Below are 14,394 nucleotides of genomic sequence, written 5' to 3'. Positions count from 1 at the left end.
TATATATTATATATAATATATATATTATTATTATAGATGAGATAGATAGATTAGATAGATACTATATATAATATATATATATATTATATATATATAGATATGATAGATAGATGAGATAGATAAAATTAGATAGTAGATATGTAATTAGATAGTTGATAAGAATAAATTACGATTAGATAGATATGATATAGAGTAGTATTGGTTATTATATACATGTTCTTCCTTACAGCGAGCCAGAGGGTGTGTGTGTGTGTGTGTGTGTGTGTGTGTGTGTGTGTGTGTGTGTGTGTGTGTGTGTGTGTGTGTGTGTGTGTGTGTGTGTGTGTGTGTGTGTGTGTGTGCGCGCGCGCACGTGCGTACGTGCGTGCGTTCGTGTGTATGTGTGTGCGTGTGCGTCTGTGTGTGTGGGGGGGGGGAGAGTGTTTGTGTGTGTGCGCGCTTGCGCGCGTGTGTGTAATTAAAAGTCTAAAAGCAGTATGTTACACAAAAAAGAACATTCGATTAAAGATAATTGCGAGGACAAGCGTGTACGCGGCCTTTTTGTTTTTGCAGACGGATTCGGACGTTGTCTTCGGATGGGTGACCCCTAATGGCGGCATGAAGATGTATGACGGGTAAGCGCCTACCAGTAGAAATCTTTACCGACATGATAAATCATTGGAGACGTATTAGCGTAACCTCTCTTTACTTGCTCACCCATTGAGATGATTTCGATCATCAGCGAAAAATAATTGGATTATTATAATTGTAAATTTGGATAATACCACGATAAAAAAAATTTTTACCCGCACATTGTTTAATGTTTTGTATACACAATCTATGAATAATAAGCGAAAGTTCAATCGTTAAATATCAGTTCGTCTAATATGTTGTTAACAGGCTAATGCCAGCGTACGGACCACCCACCATTGTTGAACCACAGAATATAATCAGAAGGAGTGCAAATCTGTTTGATGGCATTACAACATTAAACTTCTCTCGAGCGGTTGATACTGGTAAGTGGAAAAACGTGACGCCATGTTGTAGATCTGGTGCGCTGTGCTGCAGAAAAACCAGGAGGGCCACTTGTTTCTTTCACGAACTTCCCTTTAAAAATAAAGTTATATTTTTTTAACAATAGGATTTCGATTATCGTTTATGATTAGTTTAGTTTAAAATTTCACAATTTACATTAACTTTAAAAGTCGATCAATCGTTCAATTTTCTTTTTTGAATTTCAATTTTCACCTAAATGCACCTTTATTTTAAAATGTATGTATATCGCCCTCCAATATATAACCTACTCTAGGAATAACAATCAATGGATTGGCTCTCTACAGTGTGCTATAGCTGTAGCTCATATCATATGCTCGTATGTCGATCGTGCGACGTACCATATCATGTTTTATTGCAAAGTATACATGGCGTTAATAAACCTAATCAAAAGTAATCTATTTTTTATACTTGCTATAGCCCAAGCTCATTTAATTTACTCTGACCGAGAATGGAAGTACTCTACCGTCAACCTGCCCCCCTCCCGCATACGTAAATTGCTATATGTGTAAGCTGTAATGTACTCGCATGTTTAATTTAATTTTTACCCCCGTCCACCTAAAATAAAAAAATAAAACGAGATTACTTCGTCCAATTCATCATGAATTCTTTTCGTTGCCAGGCGACAATAACGATTTGCAGTTCACGGACTGTCTGTACTTGCTGTTCCCCTACGACAGCGCCGAATACTTTGAGGGCAGTACGGATTCGATCTCTCGTCATCGCCGCAACCCGGCCGTCAGTGATGACAAAATCTGCATTGACACCTGCAGAGGTATGTGTCAATTATGTACAAGGTCTTTATACGTAGTGACTACGCTAGCGCGTCGGATACCATGTACCAGGCGGCGTAGACGTAGCCACCTAGCGGCTGCTGCGAGAGGCAGTGTGTAGCCGCAAGCCCCGCTCGCGACGTCTGTCGTAATGAGATAACCACGCCTCCCCTAGATACTGTTGCTAGGCGGACCAAGCTTGGCCAGTTGCACGTGTTTTTTCGTGTGTTTTTTTTTTCGCGCGTGCATGCCAAATTACCTCTGCGGCACGCCGTTGCTAAGCACAGGTCTAAGAACGCATCTGTGGTAGTGCTGATTGGCTAGAGCTACCTGTCAATCGTGCCAGGCAGATAGGTGAATTTACCAGGGCCTTTTCGTTCGTTGTTTCCGGCATTAAATACCTAATGATTTCTAGGTCGACAATCAGTCCTATATAGTTGCGTCTTACTCTAGACAATACAGGTGTTGTGCGCACACGTATCCAAAAATGTCTTTCAGAAGATTTGGTGCTTTATGTTGTATGACCAATGGCTCACTAATTGGCTCCTTATTTGACATTTTAATATCAATTAATTTCCCACCACTTTCTTGCTCCGCAGGATGGCACGGTCAGGACCGGAGCCAGTCTATCGAAGGTGCAGAAGGAACGACCCCAACGTACGACAAAGCTAAATATGCGGTTGTATTCCTGCTGAATGAGCCGTGGAGAAAGGAACTATCTGACACCAAAGCACCAGAGTTCGCCATCTACCAAAACCACGTGGAGCTAAACGTAAGACGATTCACTATAAAGAAACCATTTCGAAGTAAAATCTTGCAAGTAAAGTGGGCAATTAATCTATAGATGGCTAGTCGAGACATGTGTAAAGTATTTATATATTAATTCAGCCTAATAATAAATAATTTCCGGTTCACTGTTATCAGTTTCTGAATTTCTGGCACACAACCGTCAGCCATATTTTTCCTGATTAAGCTTTATGCCTTTATAATTATCGTAATTAAATAAATTTCAACAGAAACGAATCTGCGGCCTTTGTGAAATTTCTATGCTCTACATTGGAGCGGGGACTTACTTCATTTACCTTCTAAGAGCACTTCCAACAATCAATCTGTGGACTAACCTACATCCATAATCTCACATCATAAAATATCATGGACAGATAAGCGTAAAATATGCCGCATTCTCCGAAACGTATTAGCGTCTCTAACTTCATCCGTTTGTAACATCTTGCGAAATCTTTGTTATTGTAGCTTGAGGATGAGCTGCAGGAGCACTCCGTCTCCGGCATGAAAGACGTGAAGATTACGGGCTTCGAGAATAAGTAAGTTACACATGCAATGTCCGCTTCGTGAGAAACGCGTAAAGATTAGAACACACCGACCGTCTATATCATTCTCCATTCGTTTATTCCATCTTTATATCTCACGTTATAAATTATTTAAATTTTATTCTTTTTTAAACCTAGGGTGTGCATGTTCGCTGCTTCTCGGTTCGCTCTGCCAGAGTTCGGTATAAGACTGTCTATTATTATGTGCAGCGGAGGTATACATACATTACATACATACATACATACATACATACATACATACATACATACATACATACATACATACATACAGACAGACAGACAGACAGACAGACAGACACACACACACACACACACACACACACACACACATACACACACACACACACATGCATACACATCATATATACATGTGCTGTTTGTCTCACAAATTTGGCGCGTTTATTCCAGAAATGGCCGCGTTCAGGCCAACGCTGAGGTCGTCATCGACGACACTGGGGACAATCGGCGGATGTTCAGCGAAGGAATGACTGACGCCGGTGCCGAGGGTAGACTGGGAGATCTTCACGTGACCAGCCTGCTTTCGCTCGAGAGAGGTCAGTGTCTGGCGAAGCTACACTCCAACATGTCCTCGAGCTTGAATTAGGGATAATCCGTAATTGACAATCGCGCGTCGATTAGGGATAATCCCTAATGCAAGGCAGGGTTGCTGCTGTCATATATATATATATATATATATATTCATAATAGGCAATATTAGGTACTTAAATAATCACCGCACACACTACATATCGCATTCTTTTTATTGCTACAGTTGGGTATAGAGAACAGACAAATGATGTGGAGGAAAACGAAAAAAGAGCCGAGAAAGTGGAGGTGGCACAATCAGGTAAAGAATAACTCTACATGAATAACACTGGCAATATTTAAATTTACAACGAGGCATTCTTGATCCTTCTTCGTTACAGTCTCTCTGACTTATTGGAAGAATAATCTTCAAATAGGGTTGTGTGGTTAGGTATATGTTGTTGACGCACTTCTACGGGGCATATTCATCGAAATTTTCATCGTTGTTTCTTCAGTAATAACAATTGCCAAAGACTACGTTTTACTTCCATTAATGCTTTATTTCTTTATTGGCATTTTCTAGGACAAAATCGTTCTGCTTACATGATATAATTTTTAAATCAGAACGGAATTTGAGAATAAATACTATAGGTATAAGTTACATGAAACACGAATGCGCGTTATCCGCCAGATATTAAAAAAAACAACTATTTTTTTAAACTTTCTTTTACAGAGAAGAACGCCAGTAACCTGTCACGTAAAGAAGTAGTGGCATACTCGGTCATAGGAGGCGTTGCACTCCTTGTGATCGTCGCCATCTTGCTCGCCTGTTGCAAGTACCACCGCGAATATCAGGCTAAGCGAGAGGCAGGAATGGTAAGTGGTCCCGGAGCGGGAACGGCAATGCAACCAACCTCACCAACCAACAAAGTGGCGCCACAAGCGGCAGACACACCAACTTAACATTGGTCTGTGACTCCGACTAAACGACTTCCCTTATGTGTTCTCGGCCTCGTAACTTTGCTGGTTCACTCGGTCTTCACCTGAGTTCGGGAAAAAATAAAAAAATTTTATGGGCCAGCTAATGTGTATATAACACAGTCGTTATTACTTCTATGTTCCACTCCGGTATGCCAACACTGCCACACGCCAACACGGTATACCAATCCCGCTAAAGAACTAAGTTAGAAAGCAGCGAACATAGCGACTAGATGAACACATTTACGCACCAATTCCTTTCTTCAAGGGGGCTATATAGCTAACTCGTTTTTTCTTTGGGGAAGGGCGAACCCACGCGCGATTGATATACTTGGCAGTTGGTCGTAGGCATTTCGCCAAAGGCCATGTCCCTCTTTGCCCCAACTTCCGCTATTTTCGGCCCTGTCTCGTATCTCATATTCTCACGTGAACAATCGCGCATGTAACTGACGATTTAAAAAAAGAAATTGCTTACGTTTAGTACGTGCGGTTTAAGCGTATCCCCGATCACACTTGTAAATCCAGAAATAATTATATTTAGATGTTGTATATTATACAATCTACGAGGTTCAACTTTGAAGAAATATCAAAAGTCGCGAAAGAATGCAACTTGTCGTGCAGTTAGAGATATTTATGTACGTAAAGGTGTTCAACACCGGGAGAGATTTTTACACAGAAAATATTGATATCACCAGTACATAAAACATTCGCCGTACGTAGTTGTGTATTAGTTTGCGTGTGAGTCCACTTCCGTCCATTGCATGACAGTCAGCGTCATTCACAGTGTATATATTACAAATAATTGTCGAAATATGTGAGGGCTTTTATTTTTATTGCATTTTTTATGAAGAGTAATATATTTAGTATTAAACTTTGTGTATATATAATGTATACATGTGTATATATGTACGAGTTGTGTTAGTACAGGTAAATAGCACTGTAATATTGTGATGTAATATTATGTGCAGAACGTGTATAGTTTTTCATGTTAGTACAATGTTGTATTTAATAGTTGTGTTATGTGAATATTGAATTTCGCTTCAAATGTCGCTAATGTGGTACTATCACGTTTTATTGCTAACCTTCTGGATTGAGCATAAGTGGTAAGTCATAATTTAAAAAAAATTGCTACTGCTACGTTTAAAGCAGGGACTTAATATATACCGCTCGCAGAAGCTTTGCTAAGACGTTAACAAATGTGGATTTTATATACGCTCTTAATTGATACAATGTATCTACAGTGTATCACAAATACGATGCGTGTCATTTCAGATTATAAATGGGACCAAGGACAACAGTATCTATGACAACAAGCGACACGCAGACGACAACATGGCGTATCAGGCTTTCTCGATGCAGGATGACTATGGCCGCCCCAAGTCCAGCGCACCAGGAAGCTACTATTCCGGCACAAAAGTCAGTAATGGTAGCCACCCAGGCACCACTTCTCCGTACATGCAAGTGCATCCATACGCAACCATGCCCCCGCCTGGCCACTCCCGCCATCCTGCCTACACTCCAGGGGGTGCCAGCTATGCTCAACCCCGCTACATAGTGCACGATAGGGGAAGTAAAAGCCTGTACTAATATGTGTGCGAGCCATGGTACACATGTTTACGTAAAAAGAAAACGTGTTGTTTTATAAACGTTAAGTGATATACGTTATATAACATAAAACGTTAAGTATCAACTAAATAGCGGGACGCTTCACTCTTATCAATGCGTCCGCAGTTGAGTTATAAACTAAATACAGCAAAGGTTTTGTCACTATATATAAAGGAATTTGCATCCAGTAAAAAAACCCAAGAAATTACCAATAACAAAAAAATAATTAAACTCGAAACGTTAAAATAAGAATGATATTAGACCTGGGATGTCTGGTGCTCCCTAGCTGTCACCTATACAATCCTGTCACACTCCCCGCTCCCATACTTGCACGTTATAGCGTTTTGGAATTGTTGCATAGATAAGCGCAGTATCTCATGATAGCATAATGCAGTCACTACATAACTGCAGACTCGTACCACCATCGTAATCTCGATGTCATTTGATCGTAGTGCCCTGTAAGGCAACATTCTATCAGTTAAAACTCTAACACCACAATGTAGATAGACAAACTTTGTACATAACCGGAAAATTTTCGAATCGATTTTTGTAAATGTTAATTAAATATAGCAGTAGTTTATTCAATCATTTTAATACGACGTAGTTGTTAGTTAATATTACATGTTTTTATTTCTTTTCGCCATGTTTACCTCCTTATTAGTGCAAATGACATTAGAGTCTGAATCTGTTGCTCACTCAATGCGATTGTAGTTCAAACAAATTTATAGAGGTCAAGGGTGATGCAGAATATATGCAGAATAGGCATACACAGACGTGCAATCACTGTTGCAGCTTAGGCCCCCAGTATTAGAAATATACACGTTTACTCTCTAGCGCACATAGGATTTCAATACAGTACTCGAAAACCTGATTCCGAAATTTGACATTTGTCCGATTTTGTTTCGATTTATGCAATATATTCCCTCAACAGCCTCAACCTATTATTTCAAGATATATATATATATATATATATATATATATATATATATTGAATGTATGCGTGCAGGCTGGCTTAATAATTGTGGGGTTCATAAAGTCAATGTTGAAATATAGAAATATATATATATTTACATGGTATATTTGTGTACGTAGGTTGTTTTTCTTTGTCGATGCAATAATAGATACCAAGTGAAATAAAATTGCAGTTTATATCGTTGCGCCTGACACAATTCGGTGTGCGGGACCTTTCGCAGGTTGATTAGAAGGAAGACCGCGCGTGAAACATAATTATGGCGAACCGATGTGAGTGACATGTGTAAAACATGGCCCACGGTGCTAGAGCTTGCTTGCTTTGTCACATTGCCACTTGCCCCTTGTCAGCCAATACACGCTATAATTATAGGGATGTTCACTGTTTCACTTGCATCACCGCATAATGTACTGTTTCTCATTCGCAAAAGCCAAGAGTGCATTCCCAAATAGAGGGTTGCACTGTCAGCCTGTTCTAGTAGGGGCACGCGGTTACGTTCTTCTCGCACTCAGCGATAGAGAGACAAAACATGAAATGTTGTCTCGTCTACCTCTCTTGCAGGCTGGTGAGAACACACAGCTCTAACCCGATAGAGTGCAGCAGTTGCGCATCATTCTTACGGGCACTAAGTTATTGCTTGCAGTGCGTGTAGCAGAAAAGCAGAAGAGCAGGTAAGGGCATTTAGCAGAGGAATATCAAACAACTGTGAGTAGTCAGCGTAAAAAACGTAAAAAAAAACACGAAACTTGTAAATACTGTCAGGCATTGTCAGCGACAGCATAATGCCAAACGATTTCCTGCGTTAATTCCCCCCCCCATTTCCGTCTACGATTCCTTGTGGCGTTCAAATAAAGAAATGAGTATGGCAGACTTCTAGTTCTAAGACTATAACCTTCATTGATTTTGAATGTGGAGCAATGAAGGCAGTAGTGCTAGAGCTAGAAGTCTGCGAGGAAAAGACGAATGCTTGGTTTGATATTCCGCAACCCTGTTGAAGCCCCTATCGAGCCTCTTGCTGGTCTCCATCTGACTCCACGTACTAACGGTGGCTGGACACGCGCACCCCGCGCGAAGATACAAAAATGTCACTCAACAGATAAGAGTTACTACGTTCGATCTCTAAGCCACTCTGCTGGCTTACATATTTGTACCTACACGCAACGACGTACGCCGCAGGTGTATATATACCGTGGCCCTTTGCTACGCCATGGGTGTCCGTGCCGTAGCAAGGGGTTCTAGGATGGACCGCGCGTTTATTTTACCGCCCGTCTCTTGTATAACTGGTATTCAGAAGTCGCGAGAAAGAGACTCTCTGTTGATGCGAAGCGATCGCTAGAGGCAATGCAATGTCTACGATAGCGTGGTCCCCTGCTCCCAGCGACGCTCATAGGGTCTATGTCCCCCAAGGTACTATCGGAGGGTACCCTGGGTACGGTCCGGTATAACGGAACGTACCCTGGTAACTATCTGATATGGTTAGGATTAGGGTGTAGGCGTAGGCGACTCCCTAGACTCGTTAGTGGAGTAGGCGAGGTACGGTCCGGCATATTAGATAGCACCAGGGTACGTTCCGGCAGTACCCTGGGGGACATAGACCCTCTCAGCCCCAACGACGGACTACGCTATCGCATGTAGAGGGAGCGTCGCACACGCGGGAAACTGTACGCGTGAGGAGCAGCGAATTTCGGGTCAGATTGTAGAAATGATCTGGGTTACGTTGCATGTCCGACGCTGCGCATCTTAGGTCGTCTTAACATGGAATCTCTTACTCGCTACCTGCCAGCATGTGATTGTACAGTATGGTGTTGGTGCCTGGGTAAATTACGTTGTACAGAACGGTGTTGGTGTTGCGACATGTTATTACGCTCTAATTCTAAAAAAAAAATTATAAATGAATTCCTACAACGGAAACGGGGAAAGTATTACCATGACTGGACGTGTCTGACTGAGATGGTGGGTATTGGCGGTAGAGGTTTTGGTGGGAGAAAGAAATATCCTCTGCTAACTGTTGTGTAGTTAGCAGTGCAAATAGGATGAGCAGACGCACGCGGCGTGGTTGCTGTGCAACACAGCGCCACCAAGCGGGAGTCTGTGCGTAGAAAGTCCGTATCTACAAACTCCATAGAAATCACAATATCAGCGAGTTACGAGACAACAAAACGCTACTCTAAAGCATAATAAAAGGTCTCTAGTACCGACGCTATCATCATAATTTACTCCTGCTGTAATATATATATATAACAACGTGTATATAACTAGTACATGGTATGGAGAAGGCTGTCTGTGTGTGAGGCGGGATTATACACCGAGTAGGTGCGTATCTACTCTATGTTTACTCGGTAGAAGTCGTTTCACACTCGATTACATTCGCTGTGGTCTGTCGCAATGATGCCATGATTTGTGAAACTAAGTGCTTTACATTAATAAACAAATCTGATTTGGGGAAATGGGAAGAATCGTGTGATAAAGCTACAGCGAGATATCGGCTGATATTTCAGTTGCATTATTTACCGAGCAATCGCAATGCCACTACCGTTCTACCTTTGCGCATCTTCTTCTAAAATTTATGAGTGCGATGTTTTTGTAAACGATTAATTGGATTATTGATAAACTGATGTACATTTTTCAAGTAAAATAAAAAAATTCAATCTTAACAATTCCTACTGTCGGGAGTATGTTTTAGTTACATTATTATTTCTGTGTAACATTGCACCTTTGAGGGCAATTCATGACAAAATTCACACAATATACGAGTTTAATGTAATATGGAAAATAAAAAAGACATTTCATATCAAATACTAAATAATTTATTCATATTAATTAATTATATTATCATAAAAAATAATCAGCAAAAAATATCTAACACATTTTGAACAAATGCAACTACCCCGTGAAAACAATTCATTTAGGGTAGTGCAATTTATACAATATATACAGAATCCATTCGCATAGATGTAAACAATATTTACAATAGAAAAATCTCGCTAATCTACAAGATGCATGTACAAGATGAACCGGAGTGGAAGTATTTTCTCTGATAAAGACATCGCTATCATTCTAAACGCACAGTTGTTCAGAATCAAAAGCACTGTACATAAGCACGAACAGATATGTTGGCATTTTGATTCAAACAGTGTACACAGTCTGACACTATGATGTTTACTTTGTTAATATCACCGTGCCGTATGAGAACACGCGTTGCACTTGCGCCCTTATTAAATGGCCACCAGATGGCGTCACTGTGCTACAACCGCACTTGTTTGTCTTTGGTGAGTATTTCAAGCGTCTTTCGTGTCACAGACCTGAAAAATTCAATCGGTATGGGCTGCATGAGACAGTGAGAGATGGGGGGAGCGAGAGAGAGAGAGAAAGAGAGAGAGAGGGGAGAGAAATGAGAGAATAAAGCAAGAGAGAGAGAGAGAGAGAGAAGAAGAGAGAGAGAGAGAGACAGAGACAGAGACAGAGAGAATTAATGAGAGAGATGAAAAGCAAGAGAGAGAGAGAGAATGAGAGAGATAAAAAGCAAGAGGAAGCGAGAAAGCAAAAGAGAGAAAGACTGAGAGATGAAGAGCAAGAGAGGGTGAGAGAGAGGGAAGCAAAAAGGACAGAGATACTGTGAGAGATGAAAAGCCAGAGAGAGAGGGAGAGAGGAATAGAGAGGAGATGTGAGCACGAGAGTGACGAGAGGCGAGAGAACTGAAAAAGAGAACGTGAAACAGACTGAGAGAGAAGAAGCTCGCAGAGAGAGACGAGAGAGTCAGAGCAGTCATCCCAGCGCCTACAAAAACAGAGCAGACCACACACCGAGTAGAGAGAGGGACGACGACGAGCAAGAGACGACGAGAGAGAGAGAGGAAGAGAAAGAGAGAGAGAGGAGAGAGGCGCATACCGACGCAGGAGATGACTGAGAGAGAGAGACGAGAGAGAGACGAGAGGAGACGAGGAGAGACACACCCGCAGGACAAAACCACCTGAACGTCGAGCAAAACGTGTTTCGCCTCCGATGCTTCGTCTGGCTGTGTGCCCCGGGAAAGAGAGAGGAGACCGAGACGCAGAGAATGCAAGAGAGAGAGAGAGAGAGAGAAAGAAAGAGATGAAAAGCAAGAGGAAGCGAGAAAGCAAAAGAGAGAGAGACTGAGAGAGATGAAGAGCAAGAGAGGGTGTGAGAGAGAGACAGAGAAAAATGGCAAGAGCGAGAGAAAGCAAAAAGGACAGAGATACCGTGAGAGATGAAAAGCCAGAGAGAGAGATAGGGAGAGAGGAAGAGAGAGAGGGAGAGAGAGAGCGAGAGAGAGAGAGAGACAGCGAGAGAAAGAGACCGAGAGAGAGAGAGAGCGAGAGAAAGAGAGCAAGAGTGAGAGAGAGCAAGCAAGACAGAGAGATCGAAAGGAGAGAGAGAGAACCCGGTGGATACTCTATACGTGAAGCCGGGGACATGGCAAAATCTCTAACTGGCAATAGCGACGAACATCGAACACGACTCTAACGAAGTTTTCGCTCACCTGAGAGCGTAGTGTGGAATCTGCGCGCCGTAGAGGACGAAGAGCCGGTAGACGGCAGTCTGCAGAGAGTAGCACTTGTACGCGTCGAACAGCATGTACGTCTCCTGCGGCCGATGCAGCAGTCGCTCGCTGATGTCGTCCGTCGGACCTGAAGCACAAACACGCAACGACTCAACTGAGGCGTGTTGGAGACTGACCCCCACTGAGGCACGCTTGAGACTAACCCTATGAGGCATGATGGAGACTGAGCCCCACTGAGGCACGCTTGAGACTAACCCTATGAGGCGTGCTGGAGACTGAGCCCCACGGAGGCGTGTTTGAGACTAACCCTATGAGGCGTGCTGGAGACTGACCCCCCACTAAGGCATGCTTGAGACTAACCCTATGAGGCACGCTTGCGACTGATTCTATTGAGGCACGCTTGAGACTGATCAATGGCGTTTTCAATGGCTCGATTAAGATTCTTGTCCCTTTGGTTTGAATCTGCTGTCACTTCGTCCCTTTGCGCTTTTTCTACCACTTCTTTCTCTTCTTCTACCACTTCGAAGGTACTAGCACTCTCTCATTTGGTTCAACAAGCCGTGTCATTCTCGTAAAACACAAATGGATCAGTTACTTTGACACATTTCGTATGACTCGTGGCTCTGTGTTTTCGGCTGACTATAAACTTTCGAATGTCTACGATGGATGCACTGTTGCGATTTTTGCCTTTTTTTTGGGATTTTTCCCTTTTTTCCGATTTTTCCAGATTTTTCCCCTTTTTCCAATTTTTTCCTTTTTTTTTTTTATCAAAACTGGACTTGGACTCGGACTCGGGTGGCACGGTATCGGACTCGGACTCAGACTCGGGGGGGTGCGGACTCAGACTCCAACACTGTGGATTAGTAGTGAGAGAGCTACTGATACTGTTAGTCTGTTATATAAATGGTCATATGGACGCAGACTCGGGGAGGGGGGGGGGGTGCGGACTCGACTACAACACTGACTATCAGTAGCATGACGTATACAAGGTGTTGCCATGACACCCTGTCAGTAACAGGTGGGCAACATACAAAGATTTTCACACAACACATTGTCAGTAGCAGGTGGGCAACAAATACGAAGATTTTCACACAACACGTTGTCAGTAGCAGGTGGCCAATATACGAAGATTTTCACACAACACCTTGTCAGTAACAGAACAGGCAAGATTTAGATACAGCACAACATGTATGTTCGCCATCAATACGATAAACCCACTTGCAGTATGACTCAGCAGCAGGTGCAGCAACGGTACGAATTAAAAGGATTGGCCACCTTAAAATGATTTGCTACATTTTAAAAATTTTCCCCGACTTTTTTCTCCGATTCGCAGAATGCAATAAAACCGTTCTCTCGCATTCTTTTTGCATTTCAACCGTCTTTCGTTCTTGAATAATTTATCGAGATTATTAAAGCGGAGAGCGCATGATCTCGCCAGGCTAGTCAAGAGCGGTAGGGTAAGGTGTTGGGGGTCTGGAAGAGATCTTACCTAAATTAGGGTCGTCTTTTAATCGCGGCGGTGCATATACATGGCCTATGGTGTGCTTGTAGAAGGACCTCAGTATAGCTCTACGTCGTGTATACGAGAGATTAGAACCTGAAACATGAAACTATCTTTAAACGAGAATTCATTATATTCGTTATATTCATTATATTCATTATATTCGTTATATTCATTATATTCATTATATTCATTATATTCATTATATTCATTATATTCGTTATATTCATTATATTCATTATATTCGTTATATTCATTATATTCATTATATTCATTATATTCATTATAATATGCATTAGATTCATTAGATTCATTATATTCGTTATATTCATTATTAGGAGAACAGACGAGCTCGACATTTATAATGACTATAATCTGAGCTTCTCCATTGTCTTGTCATCTCTTTGTCTCTCTCCCTCTCTTTGTCTCTCTTCCTCTCTTTGTCTCTCTCGCTCTCTTTGTCTCTCCTCTTCTCTTTTCTTCTCTATGTGTGTCTCGCTCTCTTTTTCTCTCTTTGTCAATTTTTTTCCCTCTCTCTTGCGCTCTCTCGCACGCAAGCACACACGCTCACAAACACCTCTCGCATCCTCCCTCCTTCCCTGCTTCAGCCCTCCCTCCTTGCCTGCTTCAGCCCTCCCTCCCCCTTCACCATCACCCTCCCTCACCTGCAGTATCTACCTCTCCCTCTCTCACAAAAACACTTTCTCTCTCCCTTACCTCTCTTTCACCCACTCCCAATCCATCTCCACTACCACTCTCTCTATTTCTTTTTCTCTTTCTCGCTTTCTTCCCTCCTACCCTTATATCTCAGTACATAGGCTGGATGAAAACTGAAGCCAGGCAGAGCGTGATTACCTTCCCTGCGACTGTCCTCGTGGCGTGGCTGTACCGAACACAGACATCGATGCGCCTCCGTGTTGACAAGCACGAACCTTAAACATGTACGACAACGACGACCAGTTAAATGTACGCCACGAACTCCCGCCGATCCAGATACGTGGATCGTTCTGCAGTTACGCACGCACACACGCACGCATGCACACACGCGCGCATGCACACGCACGCACGCACGCACGCACACACCCACACACGCACACACACACAAACGGGCGTTGCTATCCCCCGGGCGTGGAGGGAC

At 42.5% G+C, this 14,394-nt stretch overlaps 2 protein-coding genes across 3 annotated transcripts in view; one reads left to right on the top strand and one right to left on the bottom strand.

Annotated features, from left to right (window-relative positions):
• LOC106805269 overlaps positions 1–8,688 on the top strand; it is a 17,194-nt gene extending 8,506 nt beyond the window's left edge. Inside the window, exons 4-13 of one of the 2 annotated variants that reach the window (XM_014806800.1) lie at positions 553–614; positions 880–995; positions 1,655–1,807; positions 2,405–2,577; positions 3,057–3,127; positions 3,563–3,708; positions 3,927–4,001; positions 4,413–4,555; positions 5,930–6,073; positions 7,794–8,688. In XM_014806800.1, coding sequence (XP_014662286.1) covers positions 553–614; positions 880–995; positions 1,655–1,807; positions 2,405–2,577; positions 3,057–3,127; positions 3,563–3,708; positions 3,927–4,001; positions 4,413–4,555; positions 5,930–6,073; positions 7,794–7,817 — 1,107 coding nt within the window. In that variant the 3' untranslated portion in view covers positions 7,818–8,688. Of the gene's footprint in view, positions 1–552; positions 615–879; positions 996–1,654; positions 1,808–2,404; positions 2,578–3,056; positions 3,128–3,562; positions 3,709–3,926; positions 4,002–4,412; positions 4,556–5,929; positions 7,340–7,793 lie in introns of those variants that run through there. The other variant, XM_014806799.1, reaches the window with a different exon arrangement.
• Positions 8,689–10,016: 1,328 nt separating this feature from the next.
• Positions 10,017–14,394, bottom strand: part of LOC106805270 (protein fuzzy homolog) — a 33,267-nt gene continuing 28,889 nt past the window's right edge. The window contains exons 7-10 of the mRNA XM_014806801.1: positions 14,112–14,188; positions 13,245–13,352; positions 11,735–11,882; positions 10,017–10,534 (exon numbers count right to left, since the gene is read on the bottom strand). Coding sequence (XP_014662287.1) covers positions 10,477–10,534; positions 11,735–11,882; positions 13,245–13,352; positions 14,112–14,188 — 391 coding nt within the window. The 3' untranslated portion in view covers positions 10,017–10,476. The remainder of the gene's footprint in view (positions 10,535–11,734; positions 11,883–13,244; positions 13,353–14,111; positions 14,189–14,394) is intronic.

Source organism: Priapulus caudatus, unplaced genomic scaffold (genome assembly GCF_000485595.1).
Source record: "Priapulus caudatus unplaced genomic scaffold, Priapulus_caudatus-5.0.1 Scaffold107, whole genome shotgun sequence".
In the NCBI taxonomy this organism is placed as follows: domain Eukaryota; kingdom Metazoa; phylum Priapulida; class Priapulimorpha; order Priapulimorphida; family Priapulidae; genus Priapulus; species Priapulus caudatus.
Note: the sequence above shows the minus strand (reverse complement) of the source record. Positions and strands in the feature narration are given on the sequence as shown.